This window comes from Haplochromis burtoni, unplaced genomic scaffold, assembly GCF_018398535.1.
Source record: "Haplochromis burtoni strain Fernald_Lab_line unplaced genomic scaffold, NCSU_Asbu1 Contig_630, whole genome shotgun sequence".
Taxonomy (NCBI): Eukaryota; Metazoa; Chordata; class Actinopteri; order Cichliformes; family Cichlidae; genus Haplochromis; species Haplochromis burtoni.
The window spans coordinates 123573-144776 of record NW_024582991.1 but is presented as its reverse complement, the minus strand read 5'-3'; the positions used below and the strand labels follow the sequence as shown (position 1 = coordinate 144776).

General features: G+C 40.7%; 3 protein-coding genes across 9 annotated transcripts in view; all 3 read left to right on the top strand.

Annotated features, from left to right (window-relative positions):
• Positions 1 to 6492, top strand: part of mpp4b (membrane palmitoylated protein 4b) — a gene marked incomplete in the record, with an annotated part of 25895 nt that extends 19403 nt beyond the window's left edge. The window contains 7 exon segments of the mRNA XM_042214924.1: positions 3851 to 3890; positions 4032 to 4205; positions 5139 to 5219; positions 5405 to 5498; positions 5622 to 5730; positions 5812 to 5946; positions 6257 to 6492. Coding sequence (XP_042070858.1) covers positions 3851 to 3890; positions 4032 to 4205; positions 5139 to 5219; positions 5405 to 5498; positions 5622 to 5730; positions 5812 to 5946; positions 6257 to 6448 — 825 coding nt within the window.
• Positions 6493 to 7342: 850 nt separating this feature from the next.
• Positions 7343 to 14423, top strand: tmem237b (transmembrane protein 237b). Of its 7 annotated transcripts, XM_042214934.1 has the most exons (15): positions 7346 to 7533; positions 7755 to 7790; positions 9252 to 9283; positions 10085 to 10095; positions 10191 to 10262; positions 10741 to 10869; positions 11428 to 11521; positions 11863 to 12020; positions 12098 to 12230; positions 12321 to 12512; positions 13443 to 13516; positions 13612 to 13696; positions 13780 to 13901; positions 13996 to 14078; positions 14222 to 14423. In XM_042214934.1, the coding sequence occupies exons 1-14, from the start codon at positions 7513 to 7515 to the stop codon at positions 14058 to 14060; spliced, it is 1224 nt and encodes a 407-aa protein (XP_042070868.1). In that variant the 5' UTR covers positions 7346 to 7512; the 3' UTR covers positions 14061 to 14078; positions 14222 to 14423. The 7 variants fall into 7 exon arrangements, with proteins under 7 accessions (XP_005949277.2, XP_005949278.2, XP_042070868.1 ...); XM_005949215.3 differs by lacking the exon at positions 14222 to 14423 and having other exon boundaries at positions 7343 to 7533; positions 10085 to 10090; positions 10186 to 10262; positions 13996 to 14197; XM_005949216.3 differs by lacking the exon at positions 14222 to 14423 and having other exon boundaries at positions 7343 to 7533; positions 10194 to 10262; positions 13996 to 14197.
• A 1371-nt stretch (positions 14424 to 15794) lies between these two features.
• Positions 15795 to 21204, top strand: part of LOC102303642 (cytochrome P450 20A1) — a 7302-nt gene continuing 1892 nt past the window's right edge. The window contains exons 1-11 of the mRNA XM_005949217.3: positions 15795 to 16241; positions 16813 to 16862; positions 18213 to 18379; positions 18502 to 18647; positions 18739 to 18906; positions 19084 to 19162; positions 19711 to 19823; positions 19913 to 19967; positions 20174 to 20294; positions 20397 to 20508; positions 20838 to 20902. Coding sequence (XP_005949279.1) covers positions 16170 to 16241; positions 16813 to 16862; positions 18213 to 18379; positions 18502 to 18647; positions 18739 to 18906; positions 19084 to 19162; positions 19711 to 19823; positions 19913 to 19967; positions 20174 to 20294; positions 20397 to 20508; positions 20838 to 20902 — 1148 coding nt within the window. The 5' untranslated portion in view covers positions 15795 to 16169. The remainder of the gene's footprint in view (positions 16242 to 16812; positions 16863 to 18212; positions 18380 to 18501; positions 18648 to 18738; positions 18907 to 19083; positions 19163 to 19710; positions 19824 to 19912; positions 19968 to 20173; positions 20295 to 20396; positions 20509 to 20837; positions 20903 to 21204) is intronic.

Genomic DNA, 21204 nt, shown 5'->3' with positions numbered 1-21204 from the left:
CGTTGGCCAGCTTCCCTCAGGGTCATCCCATGGTTGATGACATGGTCCACCATTGTAGCTCTGGTGTCATCAGTTGTTCTGTTTCTTACTCTTCTTACCCTTCCTCTTTCCCCTCCTCGTCCTCTTCTTGCTCCTCCACGTCCTCTTCCTCCAACTTCTTCACCTCCACGTCCTCTCCCTCGGCCTCCTCTGATTCTCACTCTTCTCACTCTTACTGCTCCTTCCATTGTACTCCGCACACACAGCTTACCTGTACTATAGTGCTTAGGCTGATTGCAAAGTGAACTACTTATCTAAAAAAGTTTTCACATGTGAAAGTGTGCCAGACAGTTGGCAAATTAGTGTTAATGATACCCATACATGTGTATACTTTTGCTAGGAGTGTGTTGGAAATTTGGTAATCGAGTGTTGTGCAGTGAATTGTGCCTACAGTTTTGCAAAGTGTGTGTTACAAAATTGCAAACTGAGTGCAAAGCAGTTTTTGTGCTTTTAGTTTTGCAAACTCAGTGAGTGGTTTTGCTATAAGTCTGAATAGTTTTAGAAATTGTGCTACAGGAATCACAGTTAGGGTTTAAGCATTCAGAAAAAACTGTAATTAAAAGAGCAGACCTCCTGACTTGTTATGGAGATAGGTCACATGTTCTTACTTGGACTGATATTAAATCATATATTAAAACAATAAAATTCAATAGTGCAGGAGCCAGTATAGAAACACAAAATATGAGCATAACGGTCCTCTGTTTTATAATTGGTGTGTTGCATCTTAAGAAATGTAGCATTTGGTGTTTTTGTAGCTTATCGCCGGGGTTTCTCTTTTGCCGCAGACTTTTTTTTTCTGTTAATCCAGCAGTGCATCATAAATCCCTGAAGTGCTGTTTAATTTGCAGAGGTAATTTAGACTTTCCAGTAATTTACATCTGGGAAATGGAGGCTGACGCAGTTGCTTTGGTTGATTTCAGGTCAAAATGATGCACTGTATTATTTTGCATGCTTTCTTTTTTTCATGTTTGACATTTTAGTGTGTAGGGCTTTTATTGGAGTCATTACATAAAAAATAACCAAGATTTTTACAAAAAGACGAGCCTAGCATTAAATGGTAGATAAAAAGGAGACCTTTTCATATGCTCCAGCTTGCTTTGAGCAGCCATCTAGCCCATATGGTGATATGACCAGCGAAAGTTTACCCAAAATGCACTTTGAAATTATGCTTCTTTCTGTTCCTCCACTCTGACCTAGGGATATGACTCTCAGCCTGGGTGCAAGAGGTTTAAGTTGAATCCCGGACTAGCCCCCAAAAATGTTAGTTCTTACATCCATGGCTCAGAGAAACATTTGAGTAGTAAGTCTAAGAATTTTTAAATAATACAAAAATAATTTCTCCCAAAGAAAGCAAATAAGAAAAACTGAAGCAAACTCACAACGCTTCATCAGTTTGATTGCTGTTGCTCCCAACTGACCAAAGCAAATTTCAAACAGCAACTAAAGCCAAAGGTTGATGCTGATAGAAGAGAGAGAAAGAGCGGCCCATAGCATAGCTGCATCTGGCTTTATATATGCAGCTGACCTTCAGATTATTAACAATGACAGAAAAAAGAAAAACATGGTAGTTAATGTGCTGGCTCAGCGAGGCACATGTAACAGTCACCGACACTAAACTGGTTTAGTTTTTGCGATTGAAAGACAGTTGAGTTTTGCGATTGAAAGTGTGGTATATCCCGTGATACTGCCTTCGCAGATGTTTATAGGAAAAACAAATTAGGCCATAAATTGTGAGATTTATATTTCAATGTAAAACTGGTTTTAACAGAGGTATGAATTTTTCAACATAATATTTAATAGTAGCGCTGGAAAAGCAAAGAAAATCAAGTGTAAGCATAAAACATTGACACAAAGCAGTTTGCAAAGTACCCCATAACTAGGGCTGGGTATCGTCACTGATTTCTAGAATCGATTCAATTCGATTTGATTTGATTCAATTCAATTCGATTTCAATCTGGGAAATTTTGACAGTTAGAAATATTATAATTCAGATCAGTACATTTACATATTTTTGTATCTATAAAAAGGAAGCTGAACCTTGTAAGACTTTATCAAAGGTGTGAGCGTCACAGCAGATGCCTTTGTGTCAAAGTAGCTGAAGACAAAACACAGAAAAACATGAAGGTGATTTTCCTGGCCTGGGATTTTATAAAATATTCTGCAGTACATCAAAAACAAAAGAAAACCATTAATCAACACATGAACATTACCTCTGAAGTTACAGCGGTTTTATTAGATACACGGCTGAGCATTTTGCATACTTTTAGAAAGTTTAAATTTGTTCAGTATTGAACGGCAGAAATTAGGTTTTCTTTTCGGAAGTATGTAAAACGAAAAAAAAACAGCGGTCAACAGCGCTGTAAACAACGGTAGACTTGTGCGTAACAAGCAAGCGAATAATGCAGAAAACATATTTTTAGATGGGAAACTGTTCTTGAAGTACAGAGAGAGAGAGAGAGAGAGATGTGCATGAAGTGTGATTTTATCGTGGTGGAAGCAAAACAGTGAGGGAATTCATGACGATGTTTATGTGAAGCGCAGTTTGGCTCTTCTTTTGCTGCTTGTTTGGTCAGTATTGTTTGGGGAGAGGTAAAACTAACAGCTTTAGAATCAGTGCAAAAAGGGCGTAAACACAAAGCGCAGACCCGCCAAAACATCAGAATCAGTGAGCTGTCGGCTTTCAGCCCCGACCGTGTCCGTGCCGTCGGGTGAGAAAGGCACATCTCACTGATTCTGATCCGTGGGTCCACACTTTGTGTTTACGCCTCTGTGCAGAATCCGTGTTCCTGCTCTCATTTAGCTGTTTGGTGGTTGTTGAAATTTTGAGGTTTCACCTGAGATTCTGGCATTTCGGGCAAAATAAATTTATATTAAAACATCGATTCAGGATTTTAATGAATCGATTTCACGTTATCCAAGCCAGAATCGATTTTAATCGATAAATCGATTATAAAAACCCACCCCTACCCATAATCGTAGCACAAATCCTCTGTTATTATTTGTAACAGGTGTGTTGCATTGTGGGAAATGGGAAGGATCCAGTGTTTTTGTGGCATGAACCACACTAAAGACTAAATACTGTATGTATGCTTATCTGACTTTTTCTTTTAATCCAGCAGTGCATCATAAATCCCTCAAGTACTGTTTGAATTTGCAGAAATATTTTAGACTTTGTTTTAGGGTGGAGGCTTTATGGGACACGCGGGCTGATGTAGTTGCTTTGATTGGTTTAAGGTCACAGATAAAATCCAATCCTGTGTATCTCTGTCTCGCTCCCCACCAACACACATTGGCTATCATCTGGATTACCCAGGAACAACTTACAACTAATAAATCTAATGTAAAGGGGAAAAAAAGTATATATAGCAAATTTACAACTTAAAGTTCCCACGTTATTACTTTAGCGGTTACTACGCATCCTTGGACTCTGGTATTGCTTAGTTTTCAGTAAATTCAAGTAAAAAATTATTAACAAAACCATTTGGAGGTAATTTGACCCTAAAATAAAAATAATTGAAATGCACAGAAGACTAGCTGTTGCAGAGATGTAATCTTCCCAGTGTGTCCCGGGCCTCCATTCCTTTCCTGAAACATCTCATGTAGGAGGCACCCAGGATGCATCCTGATAAGATGTCTGAACCATGAGGAGTGGCTCTGCATTATTCACTGTGTTTTGCAGAATTATTTTTAATTACACTGTGTGCAAACATCTGTATTTTTTACATCTCTTTTATTGTTGTTACCGATCTTTTTTCCACATGTCTCACCGTGTTACGGCCTGCTTTTTTTTTTTTTTTAATCCAAACCAAAGGAGGATGACTTTAGAAGCAACATTGAAGGAATATATTTAGGTAAGCCTTCTCGAGCAGCAAATTATTTCTCTTATGATGTTGCTCAAACTCGTTGGTATATTTAGAGTTTAGTTCTGTTTCTGTGTGTGTTGTGGATCCATTTTTGAGGGTTATCTACTGACATCTGTTCTTTTTCATCAGCGGGCTTTAGGCGCAGCATGCGTCTGTGTCGGCGGCGGGCTCATAGCACCACCCAGCCGTCCTGCAACACCCGTTGCACCAGCAGCTGCTACAGTGCCCTCAACAGTCCATATGAGGAGGTGGTTCGTTACCAGCGCCACTCAGAGGATGTACACCGCCTCATTGTCCTCTTAGGTACAGAAAACATTTCAGTCCTTTAGTTTATTTTACCAAACATCTACACTCATAAGCCTTTTAGATACACCTTGATAGAATCGGGGTGGGTGCTCTTTTATCTTCAGAGCTGTCATAATTCAACAAGGTGCTGGAAACACTCCTCAGAGATTTTGGCCCACATTGACATGACAGCGCCACACATTTGGTGCTGTTCAAATAACCAGTATGAGATGATTTGAGATTTGTGTGAAATGGTGTGTTATCCCGTTGGAAGGAGCCATAAGACGATGATGATGCTCAATTAGTACTACTGGCTTAAAGTGTGCCAAGAAAATGTCCTCCATACGGTTACACCACCACCACGAGCTGGAACTGCTGATAAAAAGGGAGGATGGATCCATGTTTTCAGACCAGGCAACATTTTTCTAAACTCTTCATAACTTGGTTGTAACAAGTGGTTATTTGAGTTATTGTTGCCTTCCTATTAGCTTGAAGCAGTCACATAGAAAACTGCGACAAACTGGATATTATCTCTTCTTTGTGTATGTATGTGTTTGCATGTGTAATGTATATATAGACGTGTGTGTGTGTGTGTGTGTGTGTGTGTGTGTGTGTGTGTGTGTGTGTGTGTGTGTGTGTGTGTTTTTTACATTGCTGTGCTTGAGAACCTCCATCTACCGGAACCAAATTCCTTGTATGTGTCTGCACATATACTTGGCCAATAAACACGATTCTGATTCTGTGAATACAAATTGATGTTTAAGGAAAATCCAAGCAGATCACCCATTTCTGAAATCATCAGACAAAGTCACTTAAATCATCTTTCTTCCTCATTCTGATGCTCAGTTTGAACTTCAGCAGGTCATCTGGATCATGTCTAAATGCCTAATGCAATAACAAGCAGTTGAATGAAAGTATATACAAACAATTAACATGCGCGTGCTTTTTCAGGTCCGTCTGGTGTAGGTGTGAATGAACTTCGAAGGCGTTTGGTTGAGATGAACCCAAACATCTTCCAGGGACCAGTGCCATGTACGTAATCATCTTTTCAGTCACAGACATCATGAAAATTTTTAATTGAATTCAAAAACACTATTAAAAAGCAGAGTTACCTGAGAAATCCTAGGCATTCTCTTCTTTCTGGGCTCTTTGTGTTTTTGTCTCAGATTCTGTAATAATCAGATTAAATGGTTGATTTTTCTTTTTTCCTTCTCCAGACACTACAAGAGCACCCAGAGGATATGAGGAATCTGGCAGAGAATATTTCTTCGTCAGCCGAGAAGTCTTTGAGAACATGGTTTATCACAACAGGTACAGCTGTCTGCACACATTAAAACTTTAATGAAGTTGTGGAATGTAGATGGAACTGATGAGAGCTTAGCCACAATCGATAGATTTTAGCCCCACTGTCTCTGTCTTTTTTTTGTCCGGCAGGTTTCTGGAGTACGGCGAGCACAAAGGGAACATGTACGGCACCAGCATTGAGTCTGCAAAGGAGGTTTTAAACAGCGGCAAGATCTGCGTCATCGACATTGAGCCAAACGCAAGTCCAACTCAGACACAGTAAAGAGAGCCAATAGATAAATAAAAGTGTTTTCATGTAAATTTGTATATCCTTCTTTAGGCCCTCCAGGCAGTGAGGACACACGAACTGAGGGCCTTCGTCATCTATGTTAAGCCTCCGACTCTGGAGCGCCTCAGGGAGACAAGACAGGACTCGTACATCACCACCAACTACTACGTCAACCGGCCATTCAAAGTATGACGCTGGGCTTAGTTGTCTGGTTAAAACGTCCACTCTTAATTTGGAGAAAAAAATTTCTTTTTCCTAATAAGATAATTATTTACATTCACATGTGATTGCTATCATCCAATAGAGCATTACAAAGATATTGGTACACACAAGGGAAGGGATTTGATTTGGGAGGTCTCAAATTTTATAGGAACTTTTTCTTTACCCCCAACTTGACTTCTTCTGTTTTAATTAGAATAGGCAAAATCTATATCGGCCTATGAGACCTCCCACTCATACAGTAGAAGTAGTCTTATCTTTGGTTTTACTTCATCAGGATGAAGACTTCCAGGAGATGGAGGAAGCAGCACGGAAGATTGAGTCAAACTACTGGCAGTTCTTTGATCATGTGATCATCAACAATGAGCTGCAGGACTCCTGCGTTGAGCTGCTGACAGCAGTGATGAGGGCGCAGGACGAGCCACAGTGGGTCCCTGCCAGCTGGATTCGACCCACGTCAGAGTCCTAGGAGCAAAGTAGAGGAGAGGATGTCGGGTCAAAGCAGTGATTCTTTTTTTTACTGTACAGTTTTTAAAAATGAAATCGTGACATGTAAATTCAGTGATTGCTTTTGTAAATATACTCTGTGTGTGTGTGTGTGTGTGTGTGTGTGTGTGTGCGTGTGTGTGCGTGTGTGTGTGTGTGTGTCACATGTGAGCTGGACTTTAAGTCTCTTCAAATCCCCAAAGATGAAATGAAGCTGGATCCAAGCTCAAAGAAATTCCTGAATTTGTGTCCGTTTGTCACAGTTTTGTTTTTTAATTTTTCAGTCAGCAGGAACATATGTAGCACCTCTTCAACTAAAGACGCCTGCAGGACTTAAATTCAAACAAAACTGCCTCTTTTCCTGCCCTCCTCCCTATTCTTGTACACAGACTTCCAATAAAAGAAACATATATCTAAAGCATGTTTGTCCCCTTTGGCCATAAATGATTTCTTGATCCATTCCAGCCTAAAATGACACATTCTCATGTAAAATGGTGGGTAAAATGAACAATTAACGTAAATAAACAAAAAAAAAATTTTTTTTTAAAGGTATGTTACTGTACACCCAAAGCACTGATGTTTGCTAATCCTTGAAAGTAAAAAAAAAATACAAATAAAAGTTTGCAACACCCTTCTTATAGTAATTTATGCATTTGTTTTCATATCATATATCTTCAAAAAACAAAACAAAGTTGTTAAAATTGCAGAAAACGTGTAATTTCCCAGCCAACAAGAAAATAAATAAGATTAGCAGCCATGGTTACATGACATTAAAAATGGGGGAGGGGCAAAGTAGTCTTCAAAACATTATTAATACCTGGAAGCTTCAATTTTAATAATTTTTTTTCATTTTATTTTTGCTAAATGTTAAGCTACCGGAAATGCGTCACACTATTCCTAAATACATCCGGGCCACAACCCCGCCGCTCAGTGAGCGTAAACAAAGCAAAAAAGGAAAAGAAAAATCAACAAAAACAGCGATTTATTCGCTTTAAACGACTGAAGCGAATAAAACAAAGTTACCAGCTGCATAATATTAAACGGGTTATGGATACAGGAGGAGCAACGGTGAGAGATATGCACACATAATGCATGAACAGTCAACATAACGGTCATATTTAAATGGATGGCGTGATTTGCTCTTAATTGTACCTGTGGGGGCAGAAAGCTCGTTTTCTGGTTCACTTTAAAGGCTGTTTTCGTGTAATCTTTCTCTGAATTCTAATAAGAGCGAAAACGATGATAATAAAGAGCAGACGGTGTTTGTAACCTGCCTGTTTTCTGTGTAGACGCGGAGGGTGAGGGAGCTCCCGCCTCTCCCACAGGTGAGTAAATCAAACCTCATCTGAGCTAACAGCTCTGTAGCTCCTCTGTAATAACTTTTAATAAAAATCAACAAGAACCTGTTGATTTGTCACGTGGTGGCTGGTTTTTATTCATTTTATTTACTTTATGTTATTTACACATTTATTTTTCCAGACTTTTTCGGTCTTAAATTATAACAAAAAAGTTATTGATAGAGAAAATATTGAATTAGGAGCTTATTAGAGAAATATTAAAGTGATCCACACTTGGTTTTACATTTCCTTTAATAATAATAAGTTTTATTTCCGTAGCACCTCGCAAAATGTACTAAAATCATTAAGACATTAGAGACATACAGTCCTGTGCAAAAGTGTTGCGCCACCCTTCATTTTTTTTCTTTTGTGCTCTTAAGCAACAACTTATTCAGTGAAACAGGAGAAAGTCGAGTAAAAGCACCCAGAGATCTGATAAACTCCTCACACAGACTTGAACAATCAGACTTGGTGAATTTAAAGCCTGTTTTTAAGGGATTTGGTTTTTATTTCTGAAAAATCTTAGTGATTTCCTTCTCGGTTTACGTCAGATGAAGTACTTCCTGGATGTTTTTACTCACCGACACACTCATAAATACACACTGCCGCTCCAAGACACTGAAAAAGGGGCTTGACCTGTGCTCGGAGTAATCCTCAGTCCTGGCAGATGTACTAACACAGATTTAGCCGAGAATAAAACAGTCAGGATGTCATGTGTCACTTAACTCCTGTCTCGCTGGTTTCTTGGGGGAGAAATGGCTAGAAAGACGCCGGTAAGATGCTTGCTTCGGTTGTTTTATCCGACTCTGGGTTATAACTGAAAGTTCTTGAACTTTTTACGTTAAAATCTTAACTTTTTCATTGGTTATGCAAGTGCTGGTGGCTTAGATAATCTCTTATAATGGGCTTATCCTGTTTTGTAAGAGCAGCCATATCACTTTCAGGCAGTTTGTGTCTAAATTTCAAAATTACGTTTCTTTGGTTCTTGTGTTCTTGTTACCGAAGGAGTGATAGTTATTAGATATGCTTAAGATGCATTTGATGGCACCAAAAAGCTTTCCAGTCAGATTTTCTCAGACTCTGGTGTGTCTAGTAGCAGTGTATACCCAAGGGTCAGTTTTAGGGTCTTGTTCTTGCAGGATTTCAAATAAAAAGGTCATAAAAAGTGTTTAGTTTTGTTTCTAGATTTACTAGAATGTGTTCATAACTTTTGTTGTTCCCTTGGTATGGACAGAAATTCAGAAAATATAACTCTAGGTCTTATTTCCCAATTATTTTTACATAGGTTTCTTTTTTGGTGTGACTGATTTGGGAATGAAAAAACTGCATTTAATGTGTTAAACTTCAACCCAAATCTATAAAAGAAGGAATAAAAATCTTCTTTAGAGGGGTTTTTATGAGTGAACAAAGGGAGAAATCTGACTTCTGTGTTTCACTGTGTTTCTCCAGAGAGGCCAGCGATCTCTTCCCACAATGTCGAGGTGGGTAAACATCTTCATTTCAAGCAGCTACTGTGGTGTAATGCTAAAGGGGACCTATGAAGCTTTTTTGCCATGCAGATGCAAGAGGGGTGTGTGTGTGTCTCAATGATCCAGGAGCATCCCGGTGACAGTCTTTGTGTTTTCCCGCACGACATCACAAGGCAAAAGTAGCAACTAAGTAATTTGGAGATAAGTGAATAAGAGGAACAATGGACAGGAAACTTTCCAATCCGATTGAATTTATATATAGTCAGACCTTAAACAGTGAGTGGAAAAGCACAAGATCTGAACTGTGATCAACTTTCAACACTGATGAGGCAGCAATAGATTGCCATCATATTAAAGAAGCATGTAACAAAATACAAATGAAATAATAATAATAATAATAATGATAATAATACCTACTGAATTAGAGGTCACAATAAGTCAGCCAGACTTCAGACTGCTCTGTATCTTCATTTTTTTCTACCTGGGTCTGTACGACATCAGAGAAAGGGGCTATCAGTCATATGGTCATCCCAGACTCAAAAGCCTCACACACCTGTCAATTCTAATATAGTTATGGTGGGGAGGAGCTAAAACGGCTGCTTTTAGACAGGGGATGAACTGAAGGGCTGCACCAAAGCCCAGGATAAGATAAATGAGGATGATTTTGGACTCTGATTCATGCAAAGTGACTCTAGTAGAGTCCAAGAATAAAAAACTGAAGCAGTAAATGAGCAAACGAAGTCCACTTTAAACAGCAAAACTAAACTTTTCTTCTCTCTTTTCTTTGTTCTTGCGACCTGTGCACATGTGAAGTCAAGACACAGGTGGGTAAAAATATTTCTAATAAACAAGTTGCATTTCTTCTCAAACTCATTTTTATGTGACTTAGCTTTATTTATTTATCCCTTCATGTGCACAGAAGATGTTCCAGCACCAAAGCACAAGAAGAAGAGAGCGAAAAAGGAGACAAATGGGGTGGACGATACAGATGGTAAGAAACAGCTTTGTGTTCTCATATTTGATGCTTCACGAACATGAATTTAAAGGTTTGAAGGGCTTCTTTAATATAACCTTTTCATGCACCTCACTGTATCTTCACCGCTCACACCATGAGCATATTTCTCATTCTCATCCAAATTATCTTCAATTTGCCGTCATGAGGCCAAAGAAAGCTTTGAACTGTTGAGCAGTGTAAAACTCGTTATACTGTATATGGCTTGCTCATGAAAGCCTGCACATATATAACAGCATTTATGTTCACTAAGGTCCTAAAAAACAAATTGTTACCATTAAAATTCTTCCATAACTCTGGAGAATAATTTTAAGTAAAGGATAACAACATAAAACCACAAAGAAGGAGAGTAGACTTTTCAAATTTGTCCTAAAATTTCTGTATAAAAATTTCAATTTCCTCATTTGCCTCCACCCACTGTTTAAAATAAAGCTGTAGCTTCTTGTGCCACCTTCAGATCAGGGGATGGAGATGGGAGGCATGGGCAGCCGCAGGGCTTCTGGAATCGGGGATCATCTGACCCTTGAAGCCACAGTCGAGGCCCCGCCACAGAGGAGGAGGAAGAAGAAGAAAACTGCCACTATAGGTGAATTCAAGAATTCTGTCTCTGCTAGTTGTCGCTGCTTTATATTGCAAGGTAGGGACCCTATAATAATACAGAGAGACCTCCAACAATCAGACAACGTCCTAAGAGCAAGCGACGGTGGAAGGAAAAACCTCCTTTTAACAGGAACAAACCTCCAGCAACCGTGTGCTGCCACCAGTTGGGGGCGAGGGGAGAAAGACTGTTTAATAATAACTTCAGCTAGCTCCATATTTTTAACTATAGACTCTACTGGAGTGGCTTTGCATGATTCACAGCTCAAAGTAATCCTTATGGAGCTTATTGTGAATCTTGCATCAGCCCCCTCAGTTCATCATCTACCTGAAACAAGCTACTTTAGCTCTTCCCACTTCAAACCAGCTTTCTTATGATTGTCTGCCTCTCACAAACGGCAGGTGGGTGGAGCTTCTGCGACTCTATGACAGACTGCAGAGCCAAATTTAGAAAAAAGTGTCTGAATGTGAGCAGTTAGAGCAATCTGAGGACTGAACTTTTGGCTGAAACTGAAACTTTGCCCATGTTGTGAATCCTGGATTTCAGGTCTTGAGGACGACCACGCCGACCTGGTGAACGGAGACACCGCGGACCAGACCACAGATGGAGAAGAAGTGGTCAGGAAACCCCGAAAGAAAAAGTAAGAATTTATTATTTTAATACAGGTGCACTAATTGTAAATTTCTGGCTTGATATCCACATTTAAAAAAAAAAAAAAAAAAAAAAAAAGAAATCATTTGGCTGACAGTTGATTTTTATAATGTTGCTGTTCTTGTTTATTCCCCTTTATTGACTCTGAGACACACAAGTGTTCACAATAAATTAATAACTGAGCTGATGTAAACCATCATTGAAGGAGAACAAATTCAAACGTACGCTGGGCCTCGATATTTGCAAGTTACTATCTTTAATGTTGTGACCTGAGAATAGTCTGGCTTTTTAGTTTAAAATTTTTTTTTTAACTTGCCATACACTCTTCAGGAAGTCCAAAGTTGTCGAGACGCAGCTTCCCGATGAGCTGGACATACCGGAGGATGACATCATCGCCGACACCCCTCCTCCATTGCCGCAGCATTCCCTGTTCGCCGCCCCACAGGGTCAGAGCCAGCCGGTCGGGAAGGTGTTTGTGGAGAGAAATAGTGAGTGACAGAAGAAGAAGAAGACGATATTGATGATGAGGCTGTTTGTTTAACTTTTTTTATGTGTTTGCATGCAGAGCGTTTCCAGGCTGCTGAACGCTCCGATTGGAGGAAGACCAGCGACCCGATGGACAACATGGCAGACTTCCAGCACATGCAGCCACTGTGGACCACCAGAGATGTTTCCATCAGAGTGCATGGAGGCTTCAGGTAACAGCAAAGTGTCTCCTGTATGACTATAAAAATCCCGAGTCCGTCCTCCCGTCCCAGTGTTCCTCCTCTCCTCTGTTCATGCTCCAGGGTGTTCGGTCTATACTGTCAGGGCTTCCTGGCCGGCTACGCCGTGTGGAACGTGGTGATGGTGTACATGCTAGCTGGGCAGCACCTCACCGCCCTGTCCAACCTGCTTGAGCAGTACCAAAGCGTGGCGTATCCCTCCCAGTCTCTGCTCTACATGCTGCTGGCCATCAGTACAGTGGCAGCCTTCGACAGGTAAAGCTGCACATTGGAAATCCATCATGGTTCGCCACGTTGCAAACAAAAACACATCACACCTTCTGGCAAATTAGAATCACCAAATAGCCAAACCCTACTGTGCGAGCAAAATGGACACAAAGAGAACACACGCAGGCACGGTATTTGCAAGAAAAACTTTGGTATTTGTGAGAAAAACTTGTTATACATTTATATTTACAAGAAACAAGATATGAGCTTGCAAAACAATTTTTTATTTTTGATATTTGCAAACCAAAAAATCGGTGTTTGTATATTTTCCAGAATGTTAATATTCATTAAAAAAAGTTTGATATTTGTGCACAAAAATGTTAAATTTTTTTAATATTTGCAAACGAAAAATGTGATTGGCTAGCAAAATTTTATAATTTTTATATTTGCTGACAAATGTGGTATTTTCGATCAAAATGTTGCTATTTGCAAACAAAAAAATTTGCTTTTTAAAAACATATATTTGTAAACAAAACATTTTGGATTTAACAGTTGCAAACAAAAAACAGGTTTATTGTATTATAAATACTTTTGTATTTGCAAATAAAACGTCACTATTTTGCAGTCAAAACTTTCAGATTTTTATGTTTGCAAACAAAAATTTTGTATTTGCAAACAAAAAGTGTTATTTGTTTATTTTGCGAATAACACTTTCTTATTTACAAACAAAACTTTTGATAGGAGCAGGTGTCTTAAGTAAATCTGCAACATCAGAAAAGTGGTGGTGCAGTTCAAACTGTACCCAGTTAAAAAGAACGTGTTGAAACTTTGAGCTCAGGTGAGGGGCTATAGAGCTGGGGTGGGACAGGGATCTCACTTTATAAATCTTGTAATTAAAAGTGTGAAGTGAATGAATACTGCATCCATTTACGTTATGAATTAGATGTTTGTGTTTTCTACAAATGAAACTCTCCTCAGGGTGAATCTGGCCAAAGGCCCCGTGGCTCTACGGGAGTTCATCACGCTGGATCCGGTGGCTCTCGCCTCGTTCTGTGAGTCCTCCCTACTTCTCTGTCTGTGCTTCAGAAACACATCATCGTGGGCTCTGTTTGGGATTCAGTTGACACGCTTTGCTTTTTGCACACAGTGTATTTCTCAGCGCTCGTCCTCTCTCTGAGCCAGCAAATGACCAGCGATCGGATCAACCTCTATTCCAACAACACGGCACTACTGTGAGCTTGCTGGAATAATCTGATATTCCGATATCATTAAAAAGTCTGGTTTTGATACAGAGACTGACCTGATTCTGCTTTAGGCCTACAGGGTTGGAGCACCAAATTCTCCACCCATGGGTGACTGTCAACCTGGTGGTGGCCCTGCTGGTGGGCCTGGCCTGGATTTTAATCGCCATCAGACCTGAGACCGACTACACGGAGGGTGAGAGAGAGCAGTGTGGGTTGAGCATTTCTGCTTAAAAAAGGAAAAGCCAACTTAAAACATTTATTTTTGTTTTCTTATCCTTCCTCCTCAGGTTACCTAATGGCCATGGAGATTGAGCCTCCAAAGCTAGAGGACAAATCAGAAATAACCGCCTGAGAAAATTAAGAAATTACTGTACAGCTTTTTTTGTCATTTTGCACATATTTTTGCATTTTGTCGTGAATGTTGTTTAAGTTATTTTTGTACGTTTGAAATATGTTTATTTCTTTTTAAATACAGAGATTTAAAGAATAGTTTTTTCTCTCTTTTGTTTACAGTTGTTTCTCTACATGAAACCCATGAAAGAAAGCATTCACTGCATTCACTACACTGTTTTTCTGCTTGCCCAGGCTACTGAAGCACACTGAATGAGCTATGAAGAAATTTTAATTGAATTGAATTGATTTACATGGTCTAACTCAGCGGTCCCCAACCTTTTTTGCGCCACGGACCGGTTTATGCCCGACAATATTTTCACGGACCGGCCTTTAAGGTGTCGCGGATAAATACAACAAAATAAAACCAGTACCGGTACCAAATAAAACAAGATTTATTCATAACACACGTGAAAAGACACAGGAAAACCGAGTTAACGATAAAAACGATAACAAAATAACACTGAAAACCATACATTTCACACCTGAGCCTCAACTCTCGCGGCCCGGTACCAAACGACTCACGGACCGGTACCGGTCCGAGGCCCGGGGGTTGGGGACCGCTGGTCTAACTGCAAAAGCATTGTAACGTATCAAAAGTAAAAGTACTTATCATGCCAAGGAGTAGTTAATGGTGTTACTGCGCTGCACTGAAAGCTAATGAAATTAACCTGGAAGTGGAAATTCAGGCCAGTTGAAGTGCATTAACCAAAGGATGGCATAGCTGAGGTATAAACACAGAGATGAGTCAAAGAAAAAAAAAATCATCTGAGATCCTAAAAGGCTTCTAGAGAAGCTGAAGAGCAGCTGTGATGGAACTGAACTGAAAGGCAGCTAAATGTAATGCTGACCGCGGATTTTACACTGACATCTGAGCTGAAGTGTCAATGTATCAGTTTTAATTTGAGCAGAATACAAAGCGTTTTCTAAAAAAAAAAAAAATTCTGAGTGATTTTGTGTCCTATTTTAGGTTATTAGTTTATGTTTGTGGACATGTGGTGTCTGGTCTTTTTTCCTGTGTGTCTTCGGTGTCATGTTGAGTGTTTTTATTGTAAACTTTGGTCTTTTTTGTGTCCCTCTGTAGTCATTTTGTGTCTCCGGTGTGACTGTAGTCCATGTTTAGTTGCTTTATATCACCTTTCTGTCATTTGTATCACTTTGGTCAAGTTTTGTCTCTGTTTTCTTGTAATTTTGTGTCTTATTTCATGTCTCTGTGGACATTTTGTGGCTGTTTAGTGTGTTGTTTTTATGTCTTTGTGCATGTTTCGCATCTCTTTACTGTCACTTTGGTGTTTTTGTGCCCTTTTAGTCATTTTTTCATCTCATAATGTTTTTCTCTCTCTTTATGTCATTTAATGTCTTTTTAATGTCCCTTTGTCATCATTTTGCGTCATTTTGTTTCACTTTTCTTTTTGTTTTTCTTTTTAGCGATCCCTATTGTAGTTGTTTTTTGTCCCTTTGGTGTCATTTGTGTCTTATCTTGTGTCTTTCTGGTTATTTAGTGTCTCTGGTCTTGTTCATTCTTCTTTTTATAGTTGTTTTATGTCCTTGCTCCTGTTTATGTGCTTATTTCTCATTTTTGTGTTTTTGAGTATATTTTTACTCATGTTGTATCTCTTTGTGTGATTTTATTTTTATTCTTTGTAGTTTCTTATGCCTTTGCTCAGTGTGATTTTTTGTGTGTGTCTTTTTACATCATTATAAAATGACTTTATGGTCATTTTGTGTCCCTTTGAGTTGTTTTATGTCATTTTATGTATTTGTGATCATTTTGTGTCTCACTTGTCAACATTTCTGTTTCTTTGATCTTGTTTTGTGTCCCGACGACAAAGGGACAAAGACAGACAAAACGCGTTTTGTCTGTCTTTGCCCGTGTTTTGTGTCTCTTTGGTGTCATTTTTCCTAAGATCCATTGCTTTGCTCTGCCTGCGATCCAGGCTGTATAATCGAACACAGATAACCGAGCAGTTGATGTTGACGTGGTAGTGATATACCTTGAGGTTTTTGGTGGAAACATTCAAATACACATGAATAAAAGTTAGCAGAAACTGTTTGATAACAGCGAGCAATCATGCTGGACTTTGCCATCTTTGCTGTTACCTTTGTCATCATCCTGGTGGGCGCTGTCCTTTATTTGTACCCGGTAAGTTCCTGCAAGTTTGGCGTTAGCTTGCTACATTAGCGGGCTGTTGCCCTCATCCCAGTGTCCCAACCAAAAAGCGCTTTTAAATGTTTTAGTTCTTGTTCACGAGTTGGAGCACATTATTCTGAACTATTTAAGAAATTAATTGAGTAAGGAGTGTATTTTGCACATTTCGGCTCCCATTTAATATAATATTCATTGACCTAGTCCAGAGAAATCCAACTTCAAGAAGACGGAATGAGCGAAAACGAGATTTTTTTTTTCATTTTTATCAGTTTCCTTTATGTGCTTGTGTTACAAGCCGATTTATTTCTAAACTCCAACTAATTTACTTCACATCCCTAAACGATATCATGTTCCATATGCGCATGCCATTCAATAAGAAATTTTTAAATTTTGTATTTTTCAAAGAGGTTCTGAATGGGACCCGCTTTCCGACAGGCAGAGCCATTATTTTAAATTATGTAAAGACTTAGTAGATATGTGGACACCACTGTGAGAAAAACTACTCATGTTTAATGACTTGTATTTGTGTTCAACAACAAAATCTCATTTCTAATCATATTTTCAGTCATCCAGAAGGGCCTCTGGTATCCCAGGTCTCAACCCCACAGATGAGAAGTAAGTTTTCATCTTTACCTTTATTTTTTCTGCTTCTGTTAACTCTTATTCAGTAACAGCATTTTGTAAAATATAGTAGGCTACATTGTGCATAATAATTAGCTTCTTAAGGGTCCTGTCCAGACCATCTCCAAGGCAAGCTTTCCCAGATGAATGTGCCTGATCCCATCTGCCGGTGGATCACTGACTTCCTGACGGACAGGAAGCAGCATGTGAGGCTGGGAAAGAATGTCTCGGACTCCCGGACCATCAGCACCGGCTCCCCTCAGGGCTGTGTTCTTTCTCCTCTGCTCTTCTCCCTGTACACCAACTGCTGCACCTCCACCCACCAGTCTGTCAAGCTAATCAAGTTTGCAGATGACACCACCGTTATTGGACTCATCTCGGACGGGGATGAGTCTGCCTACAGGAGGGAGGTTGAACGTCTGGTGTCCTGGTGCAGCCACAACAACCTGGTGCTGAATGCCCAGAAGACAGTGGAGATTATTGTGGACTTCAGGAAGCACACAGCCCCACTCCCCCCCATCATCCTGACTGACACCCCCATCACCTCTGTGGACTCATTCCGCTTCCTGGGTACCACCATCACCCAGGACCTGAAGTGGGAGCCCACCATCACCTCCGTCATTAAGAAAGCCCAGCAGAGGATGTACTTCCTGAGGCAGCTGAAGAAATTCAACCTGCCAACACGGACGATGATGCAGTTCTACACTGCAATCATCGAGTCCATCCTCACCTCCTCCATCACCGTGTGGTACGCTGGAGCCACTATCAGGGACAAACAGAGACTGCAGCGTGTTGTGCGCTCTGCTGAGAAGGTGATTGGCTGCAGACTCCCATCTCTGCAGGACCTGTACACCTCCAGGACACTGCGGCGTGCAGCTCGGATCTCAGCTGACCCTTCTCACCCTGGACACAGTCTGTTTGACCTGCTCCCCTCAGGCAGGAGGCTCCGGTCCATTCGCACCAGAACCTCTCGCCATAAGAACAGTTTCTTCCCCTCTGCTGTCGGACACATGAACAATAACCATATGACTGTCCCCGCCACAAACACATGACCCTACGCTGTGTTCACTGCATCATTCCATGTTTGGCACTGATCACCTCCTGCACTCATGTATATATCATGTATATATCTATCCACTTAGCACTTTTAATTCTTATTCTTATTTTTATATTTTTATGACAGTATGTTGCACTGAAGCACCGCAGCAATTTCCTAATGTTGTAAACCTGCTCAACATCTGGCAATAAACCCTTTCTGATTCTGATTCTGATTCTGTAATCCTAATAGCTTTTGTCAGTAAATATAAGCATATGTGCGTTAATGTTCTATTTTCTGTTCTCCAGGGATGGAAACCTGCAGGATATCATCGACAGAGGCAGTCTGCATGAGTTCCTCGTCGGCCTGCATGATGAGTACGGCTCCGTGGCCTCGTTCTGGTTTGGTGGTCGCCCTGTGGTCAGCTTGGGCTCCGTAAGCGAGCTTCAGCAACACATCAACCCCAACCACGCTAGTAAGCAAACCAGTTTGGATCAGCAACTTTTCTTACACTCAGGAATTTGTTGGGGAAAAATATCTAATTGAAAAGAAGAACATCCTTATGCATAAATCTGCTGTTTCCTGCTTCCTTTTTAGCCGACTCCTTTGAAACGATGCTGAAGTCGCTGCTCGGCTACAAGTCCGGGATGGGAGGTGGGGCCAGCGAGTCCATCATGAGAAAAAAAGTGTACGAAAGTGCCATCAACAGCACGCTGAAAAACAACTTCCCGCTTGTGCTCAAGGTTTCCAAAGCCAAGAAATAATTTTTCTAAAATAAATAAGAAAACCAAAAACTTCCTCACACTTCCTGCTAACTGATATCTTGTTTCTTAGCTGGTGGATGAGCTGGTGAAAAAGTGGAAGTCATTCCCAGAGGGTCAGCACACGCCTCTGTGTGCCCACCTGCTGGGCCTGGCCATGAAGACGGTCACCCAACTGGCTCTGGGCGAGCGGTTCGGGGACGACACTGAGGTCCTTGCCTTCCGCAAGAACCACGATGCGGTGAGAAATTTTAGCACAAACCTCTGTGCAGTAAGCTTGGGGGACACAAAACTTTACTTTATTGGGATGCTAATCAAAAATGCACCATGCTAAAGTTCTGCAGGGAGTTTAAGGCTCTGTAACTGATCATTGATTTTTATTAAATTTTTTTTTTGCTCTTCTGACTCACGCCTCCAGATCTGGTCAGAAATTGGAAAGGGCTACCTAGACGGCTCCCTGGAGAAGAGCTCCAGCAGGAAAGCGCACTATGAGAAGGGTGAGCGAAGGAGGCGTGTCAACGTGTGGGAGCGGTGTCTGGCTTTGTGTGGTGAAGCCAAATGGAAAGTCTGCAGAGGCTCCGATGTTATCTCTGTGTTAAGCCTCTTGACAGACAGACCGAGCACATTCACGGTTACCACCTTAATCAGCAGACAGGCTTTGTTTGGATAGGATCGATAGGGATTTGCCTGCCAAGGACAGATGCTATTTTGGGTGCTGTCAGAAAGGGCTGCAAAGACTGCATTTAATGTGTAACCCCACAGAGAGTGTCTGACACTTGTTCATGTCACTTCATGTAACTCTGACACCCAGTTCTCAAAAAGTGGCTCCCCAGGTGTGAGAATAATTTACCCTTTACCCTATTAGTGCAGACAGGGGAACCTCACATTCAAGGTTTTGATGATCCAGATGTTTTTAAAGGGCCTGTCCAGCAGCTGTGGGACAAAATCTGTGAACCGTGCCGGGGTAGGATGTCAGATTTTGAGCCCTTGAATGTGGTCGGAGTCGCCACGGCTCTCATCTTGTTTTTTCCTCCTCGGTGGTCAGCTCTGTCAGAGATGGAGTCTTTGCTGTTGTCTGTGGCGAAGGACAGGAAAGCCCAGAGGAAGCAGGCGGTGTTTGTGGACGCTCTGCTGCAGTCCAACTTCACAGAGCGACAGGTGAATGCTGATGAGCTTCTGCTTTACATCCCCAGCGCTTTCACAGAGGTAAGAAAAAAAAACGCTGAAATCTTGATTGTTTGTTTCAGATCATGGAGGACTGCATGGTGTTCACTTTGGCTGGATGTGTCATCGCTGCGAACTGTAAGTGGCCTGAATCAGAGGATGTGAAGCCTGCAAGACACAATTTTTATAAGCACAGTTTCCCAGAGTTGTCTGATAGGCACTTAACAATAATGTAATGAACTTTTAGCTCTAAAAGCAAACAAAATCTAACTTTTATTTATCTTTTATTAGCAAAATGTTGTTTTATTCTGATTCTAAGATTACACACTGTGGTGTTTTGGCAGTGTGTATCTGGGCTCTTTACTTCCTGTCCAATTCAGAGGAAGTGCAGGACAAGTTGCACCAGGAGCTGGAGGACGTATTGGGTTCTGATCCGGTTTCCCTCGACAAGATTCCTCAGCTCAGGTAAGACTTTTGGACTTTTACGTATTTAGGCGTTCTTGAGTCGTCCTTCACACGCGGTGCAGCCAATAACGTTGATGCGATCGCATTTCCGTCCTCGCGTAGATACTGCCAACAGGTCCTGAACGAGACGGTGAGGACTGCCAAGCTCACCCCCGTCGCGGCTCGGCTTCAGGAAGTGGAGGGCAAAGTCGATCAGCACGTCATCCCCAAAGAGGTATCCGGTTTCCCGGCGTCTGCGGCTCTCAGCCAGATTATTTCAGCTGCACAAACACAGTGTTTGCTGTGTTAATGGTAAACAAGAACAGATAGAAACATTAAATAGCGTAAGAAACATAAACCGAGGATTTTATTTTATTTTATTTTTTTTTTTAGATGCAACTTTTGAATGTTTATTTAAAGTCAAGCAAGTGATATTCCTGTTTTGTTTTATTTTTCTTCCTTCCCTATTAAAGTGCGTTGTTCCCTCAGTTTTCCCAGCTGAGGTTAAAATACAGCAGTTTTGTTACACCTAAACACTGTTGTTGTTGTTGTTGTTACTTTCAGACGTTGGTGATTTACGCCTTAGGAGTGGTTCTACAAGATGAGGAAACCTGGAGCAGCCCTTACAGGTTTGACATTTTGGTTTTGACATGTTCTTCAGCCAGTTTAAAAATGGCTGCCAGTTCAAATCCCACTCATTCAAAATCTGCAATACAAAGAAAACTGTACTGGGTCACTAAATTATCACTCTATAAAACAGGATCTGTAACGCTCATTCCCAGTACTTTATTTATATTCTGGGACTAGTATGGTATCCCTTACTAGACTAAGAGGTACCATGCTGTGCAAAAACCCCTCATTTCTTTGTGTGTGTGTGTGTGTGTGTGTGTGTGTGTGTGTGTGTGTGTGTGTGTGTGTGTGTGTGTGTGTG

Bases quoted from the DNA above. Each gene is read 5' to 3' on its own strand.
- tmem237b (XM_042214934.1), top strand. From the start codon at position 7,513: ATGGATACAGGAGGAGCAACG. The intron at 7,534-7,754 runs GTGAGAGATATG...TTTTCTGTGTAG, and splicing joins TGGATACAGGAGGAGCAACG to ACGCGGAGGGTGAGGGAGCT. The intron at 10,263-10,740 runs GTAAGAAACAGC...TGCCACCTTCAG, and splicing joins TGGGGTGGACGATACAGATG to ATCAGGGGATGGAGATGGGA.